Below are 23240 nucleotides of genomic sequence, written 5' to 3' on the forward strand. Positions count from 1 at the left end.
ATGATTAACAGCTGGGGCCTGCACCATGAAGCCGGTTTAGGTGGCTAGGTAGGTAAGTTTTAGTTTAGTTTGTGTCAACCCTGGTTTTTAGTTACCATAAAAGTGGGTCAGCTTTTAACAATGTTCATTGCCATACTCTCCACGGCTAACCTGCTCCATAGCAAATTTTGTTCTGGGTAACAGATCGCTAACAGATACTGAACCAATCAGCTGTGAATAAAGTGACATCTCTGATGCAATAAAGTCACTTCCTTTTGTCTCTTAAAGTGCACTTTATAGAAAAAAGAAATGGTAGAAATCCACAAAATCAACTCTTCATGATAAATAATTTTTTTGAGTCTAAATATAGATTTTTTTAGAAGATGGAGTCTTGTATTTTTTTAAATACACTATAATTGTTTTTCATTTACCTACTCTAGCCATAAATTATAAAATATATATGTATAAAACATCTAGTAATATTGATTAATTTAATACCTGCTGATAAATATAGATTTTAAAATATTAAAAAGCCTAATCATGCCACCCAAACCCCTTTGTTTCATGAACTTGAGATGAACATGCAGTTTTTCACATAAAGTTCAATATCAGCAGTACACAAAATATGTCTAAAAAAAGAACAAATGTGTATTATTATTGCATAGTATTCCATTGTATTCCACTTTTTACTTATTTAATAGTAGCCTATATTAATGTGTAATAGTATTAAATTATATTACGCTTTCAATTTAAATGAATAAAAAAGCTTTTATATATTAAATAAAGTTTTTAAGCTTTTAAAATGAATAAGCCTGTTTGTTCTTGTTGTCAACCTATATGAATTCACTTATGCATTCACTGTAAAAAAAAATACTGTAAATTTACGGCCAAATTCTTACGGCAATCTACTGTGATTCTTAAATACAGTACTTTGCTGTTAAAAAATGTTGCATTCTGGGAGACCAAGAGCAGGCTCACTGTGAAGTGACTAGTTTTACGGTAAATGGCTGTTCTATGCAAGGCATTAAGGGAAAATGAACATTTAAAATCCTGATATCATCTTGGTGAAAGCTATAGTGACATTTTGAAACTTATATTTTAACCCCCCCACCCGCCATTAAATTTTTAGTTTGTGGCACATGGTTAGTGTTCATGATGTTTCTGACCAACACCTCTGTTCTTTATCATCTCACATCAGCCTTCACTTGTCTGTCTAATGAGAAGTCAAATTTAAAAAATCAACCTTTGAAGCAATGTACATATTAAATGTACAATTTGACAGGATTGAACAGTGTATTTTTTTATGAAAAAACAAAAAACAACAACAACCTGTACACAGTAAATAACAGTATAGCACTGCACTGTGGGTTATAATGGTGAAATACCCATAAGCCTTTGCGCTTGAATAAGTATGTATGCTTTGGCAATGCATTGGGGCTACAAATAAATAAATAAATAAAAAAACATGTACAAAAGTTTTTATTCAGACTTAATAGAAGTCTTAGTTTAATTAGTGTTGTGTTTTGTTTGAAGTCACCATTACGGTGATTAGTGTTCTCTTGAGCTGGCACCTTGGAGCTTCTTCATTATTATATTTTGTTCTTCCAACCAGTCAGTTTGTGTTTAAGTAAAACACAAGTTGTTGGACTGTGCTACTTGGAAGACAAAACCTAAGGTCAGACTGAATATCTGATCCTATCTTATAAATGGCACTATATGTGGTAATAGTGATGCATTACACACAAAAGCAAAAACACTAAAGGATATTAGAGCAAAATGATATCAGCATATTTAGTGTTGGGGGGGGTGATTTTGGATGGGTCAAGGGAAACCGATTGCATCACCTTTAGCGAGCTGCTGGTGCCCCCTTTTACATGGCGCCCCTATGCATTGCATAACTTGCATATATGGTTTTTGCACCTCTGAAAGTCACACACATAAATCAACTCTCGGCATACAAAACGCAACAGTGGTGACAATTAACAAACATACTTTTACGTAAAAAAGTAAAAGCTGAACATCAAAATACAAGTAACTTAGACTACAACAAAAACAATGTCAAAATAAACCAGCAAATAGTAAAAAATCGAAGTAAATTCTTCATGCCGCAGTGCATGCTGGGAACATAGCTGTTAATTTCAACAACAGTAGACAGTATGTAATTTAACAGCAATATGCTGCTAAATTGCAGCTGTATACTGTTGCTGTCAAAAACAGCATCTTGCTGTTAATTTCAAGAACCGTAACATACCGTATTTTTACAGTATAATGCTGGCAACCACAGCTGCCAGTAGTTTACTGTTTTTTTACAGGATTATTTTTTACAGTGTTGATATATCAGCTGTTTTATATTTTAATTACCTTCCAACTTTGTTTCCAGCGGTCCTCTTGATCTTTTGCAGGAGCTGCGTTTTTTCTTCTTGATGTGTAAATGTCTTAATTGTACATTGATCCCTGTGCTGTGTAAGCATGTGTTTTAATTCTTCATGATTTCATGGTGATCTCTGGTGCAGTCAAAATATGTTTTAATTTTTCATATTTTTATAACGATCTCTTGTTGTGCTGTTTAAAGGTGCTATATGTAAGACTGACAACAAGCATTTGAAATGGGTACTGCAGTCCAAATTCAAAATATTGGAGAGTTGTCTGCCCTGCCCCAGACTCGAAGCTCATGTGGGTTGCCAGAAGGTTTTAAAGGATTTCTGGGCTTTAAACTGTCTCCATCTTCCAAAGGCATCTCCAATATTTATCCTTGTTTTACTATGCCTCTGGTCATGGTGTTTTTTAGATGGATGGCGAGGCTTTTTAGGTCGGGTGGAATCTGTTATCTCTGATCCAGTTCGTTTGCTGGCTTCCATGGCTGCAGCACGCAGTGTTTTTTGCCTGCAAACTTGTTCAAATCGTACACCCGGCGGTGTCGAAATACTATAGGTGAGTGGGCAGTGGGCGGGACCATACAGGCCAAAACATAAACAAAAATTCCCGAAATGGAAACTTCAAAGTAGAATATACTGGCTGTAGCATTGTTATTGGAGAAGCCAGTATTTCAATTTAGCATGTTTCCTAATTCTCTAATGACATATTATGGTCATTTTATGATTTAGTACAGTAAAAATATTACATATAGCACCTTTAAGTGTTTAAATTCTTCATAATTTCATAATGATCATCCTTCAGTGGAGAGGTAAATCCTGCTTGCAAAAAGTAAATTGCGTTCTCTCTCTCTCTCTCTCTCTCTCTCTCTCTCTCTCTCTCTCTCGCCATGTTTCACACCAGGCGCGGACTGCGACTAAAAAGTGGCCCTGGACTTTCTGGCTCAGAGCAGCCCACCAAACCCGGCCCGCAACACACCACACCATAACACGCTCATTAATTTCATTTTCCGGCTCAATTTCAAATGTTTGTGTTTAAAAAAAAAATAAAAACATTTTTTTAAAAAAACATTTCTATTGACTGCTAGTCATGACAACGGGCCCCACAGTGCAAAACTTGGCATAACTATAAAACATATAAACCACTGTAAATGTGATGAGTTTTTTAGAGAAAGCACTAAAATAAGCACTATATTGCTCAGACAAATAACATGTCCAAAAACATTTTTCCCAACATACAGATGTTAGGTTAAAATGTGCATTAAAGTGCAAGGGAAAGTGTGTATTTAAGGTGCTGTGACAAGTAAGCATTTGCAAATAAACTTAGTAAATATGAGGTTGTGGAAACAACAAATATAATAATAATAATATATTATATATGTACATATAGCTATACAAGATCATAAAATGTTGTTTAAAATAGTTAGATGAAGAAACTGTCACACAGCAGGACACTGATGACAATGCTTAAAATTTCATGTTAATTACTCACATAAATATGTGTAAATGTTTATAAAAAAAAATAAATAAAAACAATAAAACAAAGTTGGCCAGAATATGTACAAATATAAATATAAGCAAATATAAATGTATGTAAAACAAAATAAACATACCTCTTAAAGTGTAGAACTTTGCAGATATTTTGCAGATTAACTGCTCATATTTTCACTCTATGTGAGTTTGTTGCGTCTTTATATCTGCAGTGTTTTAATTCCTTCCCCAGATTATTCTTGAGAAAAAGTGAAAAGCCCTATGCTTTGACAAGCGCTGTTTCTGCTATCCTTTAAACAAAGTAAGCCTCAAAGACTCAAATAGCCACAAAATAGACTTATTTTCTGCATTCTTATCATTATACAGCAAGCTGAACTTCAGCTCCCTGCGTTATGAATAAATTACACAAATGACTACGTACTACTCATAGCTTTAATGTTTGCAGATATTAAATATGCTGCTGTTATTGTATTTGTTGTAACTTGCAGTTATTTGTCATTTTGTGATTATTCAGAGCTCATCTTATACTTAATATGTTGTCTTTGGTTGTCACCATTATTGTGATTTGTATGTTAAATAATGAGGTACAGGCGAGGTACGAAATTAATGCGCATAAATGGAAATGTGCGAAGTGTGAAGTAATTTCAAAATAAAAGTAATTTCAGTTTTTCAACATAAAAGCTTAATTGGCGTATTGGTTTAACCTTACAGATTTTTTAGAATATTCACTCAGTAATGGGGTCCACACAGGCATGTTGGAGCCCGGGGAGGCCACCTATATCAGCTGTAGGACGGGCTGGCCCAAATTACCCAGCGGCCCACCGGAAAGATGTCCGGTGCTCCCGACGGCCAGTCCACCCGTTTCACACAATTGGCTGTTTGCTGCAAACATGCTTGTGAACATGAACTAATCTAATGCTGCATCCGAGACGAAATCGGTGGTGGGAATATCCAAGTTGAAATTGACACTACTCGCTGAAGTCGGGGTTGATCGATTTACCCTGACTTCACATGTCAGATGTCCAACTTCAGGTGGCATTCCAGTCATTATTTCCAAGTAGGAGGTGGGAAAATTCAGAGTTCCGAGTTGTCCAGAACGCAGCATTAAATTCAGGATCAAAGCCTAAGTTTAAAAAGAAAGTTAAGGAGCAGTGTCATGGTACCAATTAAGGCTGATTGGTTTGATTTTGTCAACTCGAAACCAATCCTGTAATCCTGAGTTTGTTCAGCTAGCTTTATGGTAAAGGCCCCTAGACAACTCGTTACAAACTCAGAATCGGTCTACAGAGCATATACTGTAGGTTTGACAGGAGTAGGTGTGTAGAGAGAGCGATGGTGTCGCAAAAAGTGGCACATGTTTCTGAAAAAGCTTCTGTGGCTTGTGAAGAACCCCTTATTAATGTGATGACATTTCTGGGTTAGCTTTCAAAGCTTTTTGAGTATGGCACACATAGCAACTCATTATGAGAAAACACATCCACTTGCCTAAGACACATGAATGCACACATACGCTAATGAACAACACACACACTCAACCTGGCAAACTAAAAATACAGAAACATTATACACATGCATTTATATACTTTGCCCTGACATATGAATCTTCCTTCAACCTGCATGCACACATACATTTGAGGGTATTCGCACATCAGATTAAATCAGAACGAGCCAAGTAATAGCAATTGCCTTGAACAGAGCATGAGATTGTGACTCTGGGAACACAACAACTTGGAGAGAGAGAATTCTTGAGATACTGTCGAGTTAATGTACTTAATGTGTCTTATAATGCCCTGCTTTGAGTGTCAGCTTGTCCGGGAACAGAAAAAAACAGCTACTAAAATCTGGAATTCACTCAGATCAAGATAAAATGTCTCTGACATATATGCATCTGAATCTTATTACACCTCATGTCAGTGAAGGATCTGAATAATGTAATTCATGGCTCCACAGAGGCGATCAAGATTGTGAATATGAAAAAAAGGATTTGTGGAATACTTTGTACTATAGAGATCATTACTGCAAAGCACAACATATCTGTCAAGAAGAGCTTATACATGCAGTCGGAGCAGCACTCATCAGAACTCATCTAGACTGTCCACTTTTTTATGAAGAGTTTGATTGATGAAACTAATCTAATTAGAAAAAATATGAAAGAATTCAAGAGAACAGCAACAGGAGTTCAGCCGATTTATTTCAAAACAATCTGCCCACTAAGTATGGACCTTTGACAAAGTATATACAGTTGTGGGGATGGGGACGTGATCGTGTGTCTGTTTGCGGGAGAGAGGGAGTGGTGTGGTTCGTCAAACTGGCTGGCATAATTTCTAACAGCTGTTTCTTGTTACAGTGATAGTGGAGGGAGACCTTAAAAGCAGCCCAAACATGCCAGAGAGGGGAAAGAGTGACACGAGAGTGAGGTGTTGGCATGTTTACTGAGAGTTGATATTAATATAAGTTTACATTATTGAGAGTTTATGTTATTGAGAGTTTATGTTATTGAGAAACCACTAAGAGACCAGTTGGAGCACCTTGAGTTAAAGCACCAAAGACGAGTGTGTGAAGTGTGCATCAGGGCAGAAAATAAACACTTGCCTGAACTGCTTTGTTGCTTCCGGACTCCTCCTTTCCTGTTTCCGAACTTTCAATTATATCACACTGGTGCCGAAACCAGGGAACTTAAGAAGGAGCGATGTCATTATAGAATCCTCACCCCTGGGCGAAGTGATTAAGACCCTCACCAGCATCCAACAGACCCAGCGCCAGGCACTTGTGGAGCTGCTCCTGGAGCAGGAGCAGCGTTTTCAACTCCTGCTCCAGGCTCAAGCAGAAGATCGGCAGGCATTTTTTAGGTAAAATTACACTATTCACAGTCAGCCATGATTAATTTAATCCATTGGTGAAAGTGTTCAATAACCGGGTGGTTACTGAGATTAAGCAAGTAATATTTGGCTAGACATGTGATCCTAACATGGCAGCCCCCATGGAACAATAAGGATGAGACAGTGGTTGAGGAGATGGGAAGAGCAGTTCTATTTTTTATTTATTTATTTTTTTGGCCTTGTCCTCTGCTCCCACTCTTTTGTACTTTCATTGGCTGTTCTCTCACTAGCTGAGACAGTGCTCACAACAGGTCGGTCAGATTTCTTAACAGTTTGAAATTTAGCGCCGCAACAAGTCAGTCTATCTCTCAAGTGTGCACATGCAGAAGAGTGTTGCGAACACGTTATGAGTTGGCTATGATCTTGCGCTTCCTGTCACAGACAAGTTGCAGAGTTCAAACATGAAAAGGCGACAAGCTTCAGCCTTGTAGTGTGCACTTGGTTATAATATGGCAGAATCATAAAAGTAACAAATATAATCCAGACTCGCAGATTTATCTAAGGATATTTCAGAAGTCAACAGTGCGTCACTGAAACTTTGTGCAGTGCACATTCATAATCTACGCTTATTTTAGATGAATAAATCAAATCTAATGTCACAACTAAATACTGTTCATTGATGTCAGCTTTGAGAGTAGTAATCTCTCTGCAATCCTAAACCAACTTTAATCAGTTTAAGTCTTAAAGCCAATGTCTTCTAAAGAGCTATGGACCTAGGGGAACTCGAGGGGAACTTGCTACACAGGTAATTTTAGGACAGCTTTAAATATGCAGCGATACATATCAAATCCACATTATTCCATCACTTTGAGCCACACTGGTGTAAAAAGTACTGCAATAGTCCTTGTTAACAGATGCCATGTGAGGTAGACATGTTCTGAGAGAGGATGATTTGTTCCCCACTGAGAAGAAGAAGCTTATTTTGCTTGGGAGTGACATCATCTCCATTTAATTTCACTTCCTGCCATATGTTATTCTAATTCATCACTCATTATGAATGTCCTTTCATTCAAAGTCAGTCATAACACTGAATACCCACTGTTGGTTATTAAGTCTGACATAATATGACAAAAAGAACAGAAAATAACTTGGCCTGATGTGAAATAAATGACTAAAGTAATGGTTTGACACAGAGTGCTGGTGAATTGGACTGCAAATGAATGAATTACCTTTAGTTAGTTAGTTAAAGTGTAGGGTTTTGAAAACTCAGGACCAAAACCAAAATCTTACAGATTCAGTTTAAACTAATGTCAACAGAGATAATCTCTTTCGACCACTTCAAGTGTCTTTTGTTTATGTTGGAGCTAACTCATTTAAACAAATTATATAGATAGCTATCTGACATCCTTTTTTGTGCAACACTTCAAAAGGTGGTTGAATCAGTGTAATCCATTTTAAATGAATAGTTCAATTAAAAATGAAGATTCTTTCATTATTTACTCACCCTAATGAAACGAGATGAGAACCAATGAGACTTTATGCTACAGACAAAGCTGCCATATTTCAATTAGGCACTTTACTTAATTAAAATGATTTTATTTGAGAGTGAATGACAAATTAAATTCTGTTCATGTAATCATATTGCTTCAGAAGATCCAGAATATAGTGCATAAGTCATATTGATTACTTTTACAGTGGTTTTATGGAGTTTTTGAACTTTTTTGAGCTTGACATATCACTTAACAGTCACTATTTACTTACAGTACATTATGGTGAATAAACCCTTTGAAAAAAGAAAGGTTTGGAGCAACATTAGGGTGAGTGAGCAATGACAGAAATTTCATTTTTGTGTGGTCTTTTACTTTAGAATAAAGCAATAAGTCATGTGAGGCCATGCGTTACAGTGATTTTACCACTGGAAGGGGGTATTCTTAGCCCCAGCATGAAGGGAATACGATAAAAGGCCGAAATGTATATTTTTTTATAATTAGAATAAACAATTACTGCACTAAGTAATATAGTTAATTATGCTAACTGTAGGTTGTTTGCATTTGCCATGCAAAAAAGCAAGTCATTTTGCACTAGCTTCAAATCATTCAATCGGAATTTAGAGTCAGACTCAGAACTATCCGTTCCCCTTCTGTCACTCACTCGACGTTGTGTCGATGTAGTGACACTAGGGGTCGCCCTTGGGAGCCCCAAACACCTCAGCTCTTTGAGAAAAGGCCAATGAGAATTGGCGAGTGGAATTTGCATGCCACTCTCCTGGACATACAGGTATAAAAGGAGCTGGCTCGCAACCACTCATTCAGATTTTTTCTTCGGAGCCGAGCGGTTGTGTGTCAGCAAGCTGTCTTCCACTACCGGACCATTCACCTCCCAAGAAGCATTTGCTGTTGGATATATGGCGCATTCCAGCGGCTTTTCTCTCCTTCTGTACAGATCTGTGCAGATTACACCCCTGGGCTCTTCGACAGCACTAAGAGAGTTTATATTTCTGCAAAGAATATATTTTCTCTATTAGAGCAAACACAGTGACGTGAACGTCTTTTTCAAGATGCCTTTCCGTCTTTGTGTGATTCCTGGATGCGGTCGCTATCTCTCCGCTTCCGACGGCCACGGGCGCTGCCTCACGTGTCTGGGTCGTCATCACACTGAGGCAACATTCATGGATGGTCCATGTTCTCATTGCGAGAATATGACCATGGCAACGTTGCAGTCGCGGCTTTCCTTCTTCCAGGGGAAAGCCACTCTAGCCGCCCCACGCACCGTGCCTTCTACCTCCGGGTACGAGGCCGGCCCGGCTGGCGCTGGAGGCGATTTGGGGGCTTCAATGGGCATGGCTCCGCCGGGTAAATCCCCACGGACCTCCCATTCCCCATCATGCTCGTTTGCCCCCGGCGAGTTCCGAGAGGAGACCGGCTCGCCCCAGGGCCAGCTTAGTGTCCCTTTCGGAGTTCCGGAGCGGGATGAGTGCTCGATCGCTGCATCGGAGAGCGTACTGGCGATGTCAGACGCCGAGGACTCAACTGGACTGCCACCTTCGGGTCGGCCCGCCCAGTCCGAGGCTGACGGCGAGATGACCGCCATGCTTGCCCGGGCCGCCGCGTGTGTCAGGTTGGAGTGGATCCTTCCACCCTCCCCTGAGCCCTCGCGGCTGGATGACTGGTTCCTGGGTTCAGGGCGCCGCTCACAGCCAGGCCCCCCCGATCCATTTCTTCCCAGAAGTGCACAACGAGCTGACGAGGTTGTGAAGGGCACCTTTTTCTGCACGAAACCAACCTCCCAGCTCGTCCGCTCTCACTACCCTTGATGGCGGGGTGGCCCACGGGTATATAGAGATCCCTCAGATGAATAAGGCGGTTGCGGTGCACCTGTGCCCGCAAAGCGCAGCCACCTGGCGGGATCGCCCGGCACTCCCTTCCAAGGCCTGTAGGAGCGCCGCTGGTCAGGCAGCCTCTGCCCTGCATGCCATGGCCCTCCTGCAAGTACACCAGGCCAAGGCACTACAGGAACTGCACGTGGGTAGTCCTGATCCCGATGTGATGCAGGAGCTGCGCTCTGTGACCGACCTCGCCCTCTGGGCGACGAAGGTCATGGCACAAGCACTCGGGCAGGCGATGTCCACCCTCGTGGTCCAGGAACGCCACCTGTGGCTGAATCTGGTCGAGATGAGGTACGCAGACAAGGTTCTCTTTCTCAATGCCCCCATCTACCAGATTGGCCTATTCGGCGACACCATCGAGGACTTCGCCCAGCAGTTCTCGGCGGTGAGGAAGCAGACGGAGGCTATACAACACATCTTGCCCATATCCCATCTGCTAGCCGAGGGCGTCCCCCTGCGGCGGCAAAAGCCCAGGCCGCTCCGCCTCAGCCCGAGCCCAGTTCTCAGCCCCAGCGTAGAGCCCCCTGCAGGAAGCTGATATCCCCTGCCTCACGGGCCGGCACGAGGACCCAGAAGGCTCCTAAGCGCCCCTGAGACGGATGACTCAGGGAGCGAGATGTCTGCTGCAAACCCGGAGCTGGTATCCTGACCACTCCATCCCCCGGTGGAGGGCCGGGAGGTAAATCCTTGGTTTCCTTTTCTTTTATGTTCGCCGCACCCCGAACGGGCTGCGGTACCCACATTCTGAATAAAAGAGCGGTTTCCTCACTCCCTGGGTCACATAGCCAGTGTTTACGACCACCGTTATCATGGCAACCGGGTACTGAGCACCTGCGACTTAAGACGCCGCGAACACGTGCCCCCCGCCTTCATGCGTCCGGTCGCACCACACTCACACCCACGGCCAGGTGGTTGTGACGGACTACGAGGACGGTCAAAAAGTCCCTCCTCACCCGTCGCCGACCCCCGACGCCGGGTACATGGAGCAAGGTAAGTGCTTCGAGGGTCCCCTCAGCGCAGCCACGAGTTCGAGACGAAGCGAGGCTCCTCGACGTGGCATCCCCTGCTCCCTCCCGCCGCGAGGCCCCACCCACAGTTATGTTAAACGCGATCGTCCCCTTAGTGCCCGGAGCCTGGAGCTTGGACGCGTGGCTAGCGCTTTCCAACCCGTCACAGTGGTTGGCCAGGACCATCCGACTCGGCTACGCGATTCAGTTCACCAGGCGCCGCCCTGGCTCAGCGGCGTCCACTTCACTTCAGTGAAGGGCGAGAACGCCGCCATCTTGCATGCGGAGATCGCGACCCTTCTGCGCAAGGGTGCGATAGAGCCTGTCCCTCCAGCCGAGATGAAGAAAGGGTTTTGCAGCCCTTTCTTCATTGTACAGAGGAAAAAGGGGGTTGTGGCCAATCTTGGACCTGCGAGTTCTGAACCGGGCCTTGCACAGACTCCCGTTCAAGATGCTGATCCCAAAGCACACTTTGGCGTGTGTCCGGCATCAAGATTGGTTCCCATTGGTAGACCTGAAGGACGCGTACTTTCACGTCTCGGTTCTACCTCGACACAGACCCTTCCTACGGTTTGCTTTCGACGGACGGGTGTATCAGTACGTCTTCACGAAAGTCGCAGAGGCAGCTCTTGCCCCGTTAAGGGAAGTGGGCATCCGCATACTCAACTACCTCCATGACTGGCTGATTCTAGCTCACTCTCAAGAGTTGCTGTGTGCACACAGGCACCTCAGCCGGCTAGGGCTTCGGGTCAACTGGGAAAAGAGCAAGCTCTCCCCGGTTCAGAGCATCTCTTTTCTCGGCATGGAGTTAGACTCAGTCTCGATGATAGCGCGCCTCATGAGCGAGCGCGCGTGGTCGGTGCTGAACTGCCTGAAGTCGTTCAAGCAGAGAACAGCGGTTCCACTGAAACACTTCCAGAGGCTCCTGGGGCATATGGCATCCTCGGTGCCGGTCACACCACTAGGGTTGATGCCGCTTCAGCACTGGCTTCAGACTCGAGTCCTGAGATGGGCATGGTGCCATGGCACACATCGCGTGGCCATCACGCCGATCTGCCGCCACTTGTTCAGCCCTTGGACAGACCTTGCAATTTGAGTGGTTGCGAGACAGCTCCTTTTATACCCGTATGTCCGGGGGAGTGGCATGCAAATTCCACTCGCCAATTCTCATTGGCCTTTTCTCAAAGATCTGAGGTGTTTGGGGCTCCAAAGGGTGACCCCTAGTGTCACTACATCGACACAACGTCTCGTTCCCTCCATCAGGGAACGGAGGTTATGACAGTAACCGAGACATTTTATAATGATACATTTACAATTATCATACTAGGAGTCAAGCTGTGTGGCGCCATAAAAAAGACAACATTTCATAATTCATCATATAGCATTCCACGATTTTTTTAATATCATGCATGAATAGTTACACATCTCTTCTATTAAATCTTCTCCATGGCTTTGAACACAATTATTGTGTGAGAAAAATATCTGCAGCAATCCATCTTGCTGTTTAAAGACAAGACAGTAATGTACAGTACCCTGCTTCAATATCTACTTCCGATGGACCTCCACACACTGCCAAGCTCAGAATTCCTCAGAGCCACAAAGATCCAGAGGTCTGGGCATCTTGTATTGTCACCATTTTTGAGAAAACTCAAAATCTCTCTGTGGCATTTGAGGCTACCCCCCAAACTTGAAAAGAAGCTGTAGAACAAAGGTGAGCAATTGTTTTATTATTTTCAATTAGTGGCATGTTGCACCGTTTTATTTACCGTAGGTAAACAAACCACAAACAAGCAACGCAACAAAACTATATCGATCCCGACCATTATAATCAAGGTACAGACAGGGTCTACAGTAAATAACTGATTTATTGTGTTGTTATATTTATTATGAGAGCATTTGTGAGTGCAGAACTCCGTGTCAGTGAGCTTGTGCTGAATTGCAGGGCTTAAACAGTGAGTGACAGCTTCAATCATTATAATGGGAGAGTTTGAATATTGTTACGTTGCTCGATTTTTGTGTACAATTTATTAAAAAAGAATAACAGTTGTATTTATGTATTAAAGAGCTATAAAGTGGTTTGTTTGAAGTCAGCTTGTTTTGGACATAGAAAAAGTCTTGAACGTCATATTTCATGGACCATCTTCTTTATCACGTCTGCTCAAATAAATACCTCTTTGACCCACAACTGCTGTTGGTAGAATTACATTTTAACGAATCACACAAACTCGCAAACCGGCTGATCTTACCTTCCAAAGTGCAACCACTGTGACAGATTTGAGGCCAATTATGATCTAACGATGATCTTATGTGAACAAGATCACAATACGGGATTTTAAATTCAGTAAGTAACTTCAATCTAAATCGGCTGTTCAGTTTGACTATTGAATATGTCAAATATTATTATTTACTGTATGTGGACCAATCATTTAAGCAGTAAAGAAACATATTGCATGTCTGATGGTAGTTTTTGATTTTTATGCCAAAATCAAGGTTTTGGAAGTGTGTTGAATGTGTAAGGATGTAAATACATCAACTTGATACATGACACACAGGCATATTGACTGAAATTAAAACTGGGTTTGCCAATAGTTCACAAAGAACCTACAAACACTGGCGGCCAAAAGTTTGGAATAATATACAGATTTTGCTGTTTCGGAAGGAAATTGGTACTTTAATTCACCAAAGTGGCATTCAACTGATCACAAAGTATAGTCAGGACATTACTGATGTAAAAAACAGCACCATCACTAATTGATAAAAATCATTTTTGATCAAATCTAGACAGGCCCCATTTCCAGCAGTCATCACTCCAACACCTTATCCTTGATTAATCTAAATTGCTAATTTGGTATTAGAAAATCCCTTGCCATTATATCAAACACAGCTGAAAGCTATCTGGTTCGTTAAATGAAGCATAACATTGTGTTTGTTTTTTGAGTTGCCACATTATGCAATAGACTGCCATGTCTTAAGGACAATATTAGGTCAAAAATGGCAAAAAAAAGAAACAGCTTTCTCTAGAAACTCATCAGTCAATCATTGTTTTGAGGAATGAAGGCAATACAATGCTTGAAATTGCCAAAAAAACGAAGATTCCATACAAAGGTGTACACTACAGTCTTCAAAGACAAAGGACAAATGGCTCTAACAAGGACAGAAAGAGATGTGGAAGGCCAGATGAACAAATAAACAAAAGGATAAGTACATCAGAGTCTCTAGTTTGAGAAATAGATGCCTCACATGTCCTCAGCTGACAGCTTCATTGAATTCTACCTGCTCAATACCAGTTTCATGTACAACAGTAAAGAGAAGACTCAGGGGTGCAGGCCTTATGGGAAGAATTGCAAAGAAAAAGCCACTTTTGAAACAGAAAAATAAAAAGAAAAGGTTAGAGTGGGCAAAGAAACACAGACATTGGACAACAGATAACTGGAAAAGAGTGTTATGGATCTTAACCCCACTGATCTTTTGTGGGATCAGCTAGACTGCAAGGTGTGTGAGAAGTGCCCGACAAGACAGCCACATCTATGGCAATTGCTACATGAAAAGTGGGGTGAAATGTCACCTGAGTATCTGGACAAACTGACAGCTAGAATGCCAAGGATCTGCAAAGCTGTCATTGCTGCACGTGGAGGATTTTTTGATGAGAACTCTTTGAAGTAGTTTAAGAAGTTCTGAAATTGCTTTTCAAATTGTAATAGTAATTTTTCACGTTATTAATGTCCTGACTATACATTGTGATCAGTTGAATGCCACTTTGGTGAATAAAAGTACCAATTTATTTCCATAAGGGCAAAATCTGTACATTATTCCAAACTTTTGGCCGCCAGTGAATATTTCTTTAAACCACAGATAAACTGTACCTTTATAATAACCTTTAGTAACATTAGCAAATATTATTACAGTATGTACTGCTTAAAAGAAACTGGAGTGCAGCCCATAACCTGCTGTTCTAAAGAACCCAGAATCACGTTTGCCTGCTTAGTGACGTCACGGTAATTTCATCAAACATTCCGTCATTAATAATTACAATATCATGGGTAATAATCTACAATTGTGTTTTTTGTCATAATCATGCAGCTCTACTTGCATGTTTTTCTCAAAGTGAAAAAAAAAAGGTAATTTGCTTAATTAAGAAAGCAATTTAGCTGGCATTCTATCATAAAACAAACACACGTCAACAGAAACTAACAACAGCGCTGCATTTTATTTAAGCTACAGCTATAAGTTCACTCTGGGAAAATGCTGTGGTTACATTTACATTTTTAAAAAGGAATCTGATTGTGAATCTGAAGTATGTATTTTTCTTTTTTTTTTTCACCACAGATGATGGTCCTCTCTTGAGAGAGACCCCAAAGTGGATTGTTTCTCTAAAGGCTAGTGTTGCTTGCTTTGAATTACTGTGCTGTGAATTTCCACAATTTAATCGCAAATGTCACACAATAGAAAAAACATGCAGGACTCATGCAGGGAACCTTTCTAATGAAGTGGCCAGCTGATGCTGACAGCACAGTTCATGTGTGTGGGATAAAGACCTGAACTACTAGAGCTTAAGGGCCCACAGGCTCAACCAACCAGAACAAATTTGTCTCACACTCTCAACATGGGTCCCCCTGTCAAACACATTCCTGTCCTTGAGCTGGGATAAAATAGTTACACTGTTATGGATAGAATACGAAGCAGAAAATAAAATGCAGTAAATAATGATAAAAAAATTAAATATTTTAAGTCTACATTGTAGTGCAGAGATACTGTGCTACTCACGAAATACATTCAATACATACACAAAAATGTAAATAAAAAATGTGTATACTTTCTTAAACAGTAATTGTGATGAAGTGCAGTGCCGTTAAATATTTAAACATCTGCAATATGACAATATTGTAATTCTTTTTGTTTAGTTTATTGCATCTTAAAACAATAAATTCAAAACTAAGTGCTTAGCTTCCAAAGATGTAGCATAAGAGCATAGATACATCAGCATAGACAGTAAAAAAGAAATGATGTAACGTAATAGTGTACCTTGGTTCCAGTGTGTTTATCATTAAAAAAAATCCCAATCTAGCTATACAGAGGATCTTTACATCCTTGCAAATGAAGCAGACTTACTGTATTTTCTGAACTCATTCTGAGTTTGTTTTATTCATATAGAAAGAATTGAGAATTCGTTGACCTAATGACGTATTTTGTCTTCTCACACACTTGTGTTCAATCTAATTTTTTCCCCTAAAAAAATATTAATGTGATAAATATAACTAAAAATATTATTTTTTATTAGAGCTATAGCCCTGTGGGCAGCGCTCAAACATATGGTGAGGTAGCATCATGGGTGATCCTAGTTCAAGGACCAGTTTGAGGTCTTTTCTCGATCTTGTTCCTCCTCTTCTCTGCTGTCATTTCCTGTCTCCTCCACTTTTCTAATAAATCCTTAAAATGTCAAAAATATAACTTAAAAAGTATACTAATTCTTGGCGTTAGAATATCGATACAGTATCATTAAGTAAAATATTGTGACACCCTGAAATATTGACTTTTCCCTTACCTACAAACATCATACAATGATTACAAAATGTTTGGCCATTAATGTCTGTGAAACAGAGCATTCAATCCCAGTAACTCAAGCTGGATGTTGTCCACATGCACAACAAAAATAAATAAATAAACACACTTACAGCAGCAAGCCCCTTGTCATCAGCAAGTGTTATTTCACGGTCTGTCTGAGGCAGCTGGTCGGTTAACAAACAAAATGCCTTTGTATCAGCCACAGAGCATTCTGTTTCATTGCAAAATGCCATGAGACAATGCAGCAAGCCTTACCAGGCGAGAGATGTTTAAGGAGCATCGATTTGCTCAAGCCAGCAGCTGTGGCCTCTGACATTGAGAATAGGGTGTTTGCTTATAATTGCCCAAGACAGTTGCATGCATCAATGATAGCACCGGAGCCAATGAAATCTCCCACACATAGTCGCAAAGAATGGGAGAAACATATGATATACTGCCAGATATTTCATTTGTCATACTTTCCCATAAGTGGCTAATACTAAGTGAACCAGTGAAACCATAAATACAGTTTATAACGGGGTTTTTTTTTTTTTTCTGGTAACTTAGGACATTTAGTCATTTAATGTCTCTATGCTGTTAAAAAAAGAAAAAAAATACATATATATATATATATATATATATATATATATATATATATATATATATATATATATATCTTGTGATATTGTATGGTTCAACATGTTTTTATATCTTCTGAAAGTGCCACAAATCCAGTGTTTGCACTCTTCAGGAAGTCAACCTACAAATGGCTTATGCATGAATGTCCCTGCACATTAAACTGGGATATTAATTTTTAACTGGGAGAAAGTAGTTTATCCTCAAAATCACATTTAAATTAAGTTGAAGTATGTATATAAGTTTGACTGAGGCCACGTCCAATGTCATCGTTTTTTAGTCGCAGCACTAGAGAGCCTTTTCAAAAGTCTTCATATTCGGTGATGGAAAACCGGCTTTCCAGTGTGGATGAGAGCCGTAAACGTAGCAAAATCAATGCGTTATCAACTGAATATGTATAATTGTGGATGTGGACTATTAGAAAAGAAACTATAATGAAATTCCTGTGTTACTTGGAAAAAGAAACTACAGAAAACGTGACTGAGACTGTGCCATGCAACCAAATCACACCTTGAAGCATGTCGAATGTGCGATGCCTGAATGTACTGTGATTAATTGAAGAACTGCTACTGATGATTTCACTGTCTTACTAAGCCAAGGAAAAATAGCACCCTGAGGTATCGTAGCTAAGAATCCATTATACAAGGAGGAGGCAGCAGCTCCAAGCTGCAGCAGCAGACTTGACACCGGGAGGCTCTGAGGCCACGCATAATTACAATTATAGCTCCAAGCACAGCTAGACTGGAAGAGGCAAGCACACTTAAAATCACAGACATGTGAAGCTCAGAAGGCTGGGAAGCTACAAGCAGGGTACAAACATTCGACCGCTCTTCAAATATTTCACTATATTTTGCTTGGCTCCCGTATCCAGGACCATAGCTGTCAGCTTGGGCTGATGTGTGCATACTTCATTCTTCTGAGCAGCATCCAAACAGAAAGTGATAATGGTCTTTGAGTCTGCCTTAATGCCTATCTATGAGTAATTGGTGGAACTCTTCAATAATAACTCATTTGCAATGCACTGCCATATACAAAGTCTGAGAAAGGTTTTACCAATACTAGGCCAAATATTTCAGCTCTCTTGCAGATCATAAAAAACATTACTTAAAAGAAACAGGTTCCTCAGTCTTTGCAAATAATGCACAGAAACTTTATATTTGTGGCAGCTACATAGTGGCTTTTGCTTGTATTACAATAGTGCAAGAGTGTTGGACACAGAATCTGAATGAATATGTACGTAGAATTATCTGAATTAATATGTACGTAGAATTATCTTTAAAGGTAAAAAGTTTAACTTCTAAAGACATGAATTGTAATTTTGCAATATATGTAGGAAATCATGACCACTCACACTAAAATGAAGACTCCAGTCATATCAGTAACCTTATAAAAGCTGTTTTAATCTACATGGAGAGGGTTGCCATGTTAGAATTGCATGACGAGCCAAATACTATTTGCTTAATCTCAGTAACCATCCTGATATTTGACACTTTCACTCACTGATTAAAGTAATCATGGCTGACTGTGAATACTACATTTCTACAATGGCATCTGAAACTTAAAACTATTGATTTTAAATCCAAAATAACACAAAGACAAAAGTTACTGAGTGCACCTCTAAATTAATCTAAAAATAGTGTGCCAGATATGTTAATAAACAAATGCCACCCAATTTACGCAAAAATGCATCTCAAAACAATGATTCTTATGATTATAAAAGGGATACATGTGTCATGTGTCATGAGTCATAACAGCGTTCAGCAGTGACTAAGAGACAAGCTGTCGCTCTACACTGGGAAAATTAAAAGACACTCAAGGCATCATTTGGGGTTCCTCAGCTGCCACACCGGCGGAACCCAATGGAGATCCTCCAGACACCTTTTAGGTTCTCTGAGAAACATACTCTAGTTCCTTCAAGAACTCTAAAGAACTCTAAGGACTGTCAATTGTTCCTCTTATAACCCCATCCCAAGGGAAAGGCTTTGGGGCACTTTTAATATATCTTGAAGTTCCTTGGGTACATATGGAAATAGGATATGAGGTTTCTTTAAAGAGTGTCTGGAGGATTTCTGGATGGTGTGGCATCAAATGATGTCTTGAGTATCTTTTAATTTTTACAGTGTATATTTGTGGCAGCTACATGTAGGGGTTCTCTTTCTACAATAGTACAAACGTGTTGGACATTTAATATCATCTTTGATGTAATTTAAAAACAGTGTGCCATGTAAGTTAATAAACACAAATGCTACAGTACCTAACCAAAAATGAATCTCAAAACTCAAAGATGTGTATGATTACGAGAGGGATACATGTGCTACGAGTCGAGGCAGCGTTCAACACTGACATGTTGAGAATAAAATAATAAAAACCAGGTGATGTGAACCTCTTATGAAACGTGCAGCCAGGGCACCAGTCCACTCTCAGACTGAAAGCACGATTGAATCCGAAACTATGTGAATCACTCTCACGTCTACTATAGAAGAAAACATTCGCTGTGATCGGAGATCGATAAGCATGGGGAGAAACAGCCATTCGTCCCCGGTAAACAGATCTCAAGTCCATCCAGTGTGACAACTGATAAGCCTCCTCCTATTTCTGACGCAAAAACCGTGAGTGTATGAGGGAAGCTGTACAAGCCTGTCAGTGGGAGACTGTGTTATCTCAACCTGAACAATAAAAAGAGTATCAGCTGTAATAAATGCCGTTTATTAGTTTACAACTGTGAGTTACAAACTAATCATGAATTAACTGATTCATTACAGAAGATGTTGCTGTCACTAAATCGTTTTAAGGTAATTCGATGACGTGCTTAATTTTAATAGTTCAAATTTTGCTCTTTTTTCCTGTCAGAATTTAAAGTTAAACAAAATCCAGACGCCGCAGAAACAATTGCGCACTCGCTATCTTGCTTTGCCACTCACCTTTGACGAGATGCGGGACAGCGAGGTGTACGCAGAGGGCGATGGAGACAAGGAACAGTCCCATCCTCACCACACAGCAGTTACGAGTTCCAAGGTTATAAACGCGAAATGATACCGATTTTTTTTTTTTTTCTCCCTATGAGTTTGACGCGAGTAAGTATCTCCTTGGACAGGTGTGAGTTAAGTCCCCTTTTTCCCAGGAGGGTCAGTGGATTATAATTGAATGATCCTCCCTGGAGTTCCTCTTGCCCTTCTGCTGCAGTGGTGCGCACGATGAGATAAATGAGAAAGTCCGCGCCGGTCCCGATCACACGGTGATTGTGCGTGTGTAAACAGAGCGTGCTGCAGACGGTCACTGTACCGCTCAAGCAGCGGCGCTGTCTTACTGATAAAAACGAGCCTTGCTCCTCCCCCAGCAGCCCTGAAGCCTCCAATACACAGAGCGAATGGCGGAATCCAAATGGGTGGGGCACTCGGTGTATTTCACTTTTAGCCCCGGGAAATATGGTCTTTTCCCTCTGATATACAACAGGTACAGAGGCTTAACTGTTTTGACCTCCTTTCCGATCTGAGATTTATCTCACACACACTCCTCTCTCTGTGGGTGAGATAGTGGGATGGTCCATATTCAAACTGTACACTTTTTCTAGTAATCACAATTTTAAGGGATAGGTAAACTCATTTGTAAATGCATTGGTTAATCGCATTAATATAATGGAAATGCAGTATCTTGCAGTATCTCTTTGGGTCAATGATTATTCTCACGAATTCTGTCAAAAAAAAAAAAAATGTTCTGGTTTTATTTTATTTCTAATTCAAAAGAAACAAAATACAAATTATAGTTTGCATATAGAAAGTGAAGCCTATTTTTAGGGCCATTGATATTTTTTACATTGTGACATTATTTTTATGACAGTGACACACACTTTACTCCCCAGTTCTCATCATTATCATTCATATCACTGTTTCCCACATTGCGGTAATGAGAATATCATAATGACCATCTTTTTTTTTTTTTTTTTCACATAGCGGTACATTATCATTCTCATTACCACAATACTGGAAAAAACTATATTAAAATTTTAAAGTATTTATACATTATAGTAGTATTCCCTTGGTACCGCTTTTCATGTTCGCATATTTTATATTTTTTTTAAAATGCTTCGTGAAATGTTTTGGTAATAAGAATTATCATTGAAAAACCATATCGTTGATCATTATATGGGTATAATGAAATTAAAACTCAAAACTTCCTCCTCAACAGAAAAAGATCATTTATTTAAAGTAAACCAAGTTGCAAAAACTGCTCATTTTGAATTTGTGGATTTTGTGACATCACAAGGACCAATGCATCAGCAAAAGACTGCCTCAACAGCAAGACATCAACGGCCACTTTTACAATGTCGCCTTCTTAGCCCCGCCCACTGGCACTCAGTCAGACAGGTGAAGAGGAGAGAGATGGGCCTCATCTATCATGGGAGATTTATCTACACCAAAGGAGACTTACACAGGTCCCCTTTATAAATGTTTTACTACATAAACATGCACTAGACAAACTGCTTTGACCATTATCATGCATCTCATGCCGCTTTTAAAAGACATGATGTCAAGTTATAACTCTTAAAAGGAGACCCTATCCTGTGTCTTGCTGTTTAGAGTATAAATGCATCCTGGACGCTTTTTTGCACTCATCTGCACTATTTTAATTGTTGGTCTATGTAAACATGCACTAGATTTTTGATAATTTTTATCCATTTCAGTGCAAGTGAAATTTTTTAAAAACACATCTGTTTTGGTCCTTTCCACTTCTGCTTTCGGCCCATATCAGCATGGATTGCTTGTGAACCAGTCACAATGTGATTCCAAATTTGGAAAGGAACCTACTGAAAGATGGGGCAGTTAAAAACACAACTGGACCCAACGTAACCAATTCCATTCACGAATGTTTCAAATGTCATGACTTTTTGATAGTTTATGGTGCTGTTGTGCTTGAGTGAACAGTTTAATATATCCAGAAGCAATGTGTTGGGTGTGTTTTATGCTTAAACCCTGAAATTTACTTGTATTATGTTGTGAATCTTGTTCATTTTCTGCCAACTGAGTTTCAAATATACTATATGGCTGTGTATTCAAGGGGCTGCACGATGTTAGTCAATCATAACAGTGGGTGTTAACATTAAAGTTTTAAAGAGGTGCTTAGGCCAAGACCGAGCATTTTAGACAGAGGGCCAGAGACAGGGTGGAAAATGATCATATATTACTAAATTATGAATGCTTTGGTGCAAAAAAAAAACTTAACTAAAATTATCAGTGGACCTCAGGGAAGATAATACAATTATATAAAAAAATTAAAAAAAGTATGTCATGACTCCTTTAAAGTAAAAGAGAGATGTCGATTTACCAAACTACATCATACTCTTCATTAGTCTAAAAGGAGCAAAATCTTTATCGTGGCTGGTTCAATTGTGTATGGAGCTTGGTGCTACCATACTTACCCAACAATACTGAACTACCACTGTGTAAGTGTAAAGAACTAACAGAGGTTATGAAGCAGTTTGATATTACTTAAATAAGACATTGCAATTGCAGCCCATATTTATAGCTCTATACTGCTGTAACCTTATACAACAAATATTGGAACATATGGTGAAGCAAGAATGCAGGAATAATTATTTTTTTACGTTGGTGCAAGGTGTACAGTTTACATACATTTGGCCCTTATTTAGCATTTAAAGTGTTTTAGTAAAGACATCAATCTTAGCGCAACGACTTCTGTTTTTAAAAGGTGCCCTCTCCACTGACTAAACTCTTTCTAGCTGGTTGATAGCAAGGCAACGTCATTGGTTTGAGTTCAAGCTGTGTGTTATTAAGAACTATTTTTGAGCTGTGTGAATACTGGAAGGTCTTTTATAAGCCCTTTCATATTTCAGTTTCGTTTATGATTTAGAAAAGCATGGTTGCATTGTAGATTGCACATACAGTATTGATATAAAAATAACATGCACTGTGCTCATGGCCGACTTTTTAATGTAGCCTATACGTAAGCTAATACAAGTGGAAAGTTATTTGTTATACACAGACATTTAAAG

The 23240-nt window shown here is 40.0% G+C and overlaps 1 protein-coding gene across 2 annotated transcripts in view; it reads right to left on the reverse strand.

Moving 5' to 3' along the window:
• Positions 1–20502, reverse strand: part of LOC127419271 (EGF-like repeat and discoidin I-like domain-containing protein 3) — a 291255-nt gene extending 270753 nt beyond the window's left edge. For both annotated transcript variants that reach the window (XM_051660557.1, XM_051660547.1), the window contains exon 1: positions 20152–20502. In XM_051660557.1, the coding sequence (XP_051516517.1) occupies positions 20152–20215 (64 nt within the window). In that variant the 5' untranslated portion in view covers positions 20216–20502. The remainder of the gene's footprint in view (positions 1–20151) is intronic.
• Positions 20503–23240: the final 2738 nt, after the last annotated feature.

This window comes from Myxocyprinus asiaticus, chromosome 3 (assembly GCF_019703515.2).
Source record: "Myxocyprinus asiaticus isolate MX2 ecotype Aquarium Trade chromosome 3, UBuf_Myxa_2, whole genome shotgun sequence".
NCBI classification, from domain to species: domain Eukaryota; kingdom Metazoa; phylum Chordata; class Actinopteri; order Cypriniformes; family Catostomidae; genus Myxocyprinus; species Myxocyprinus asiaticus.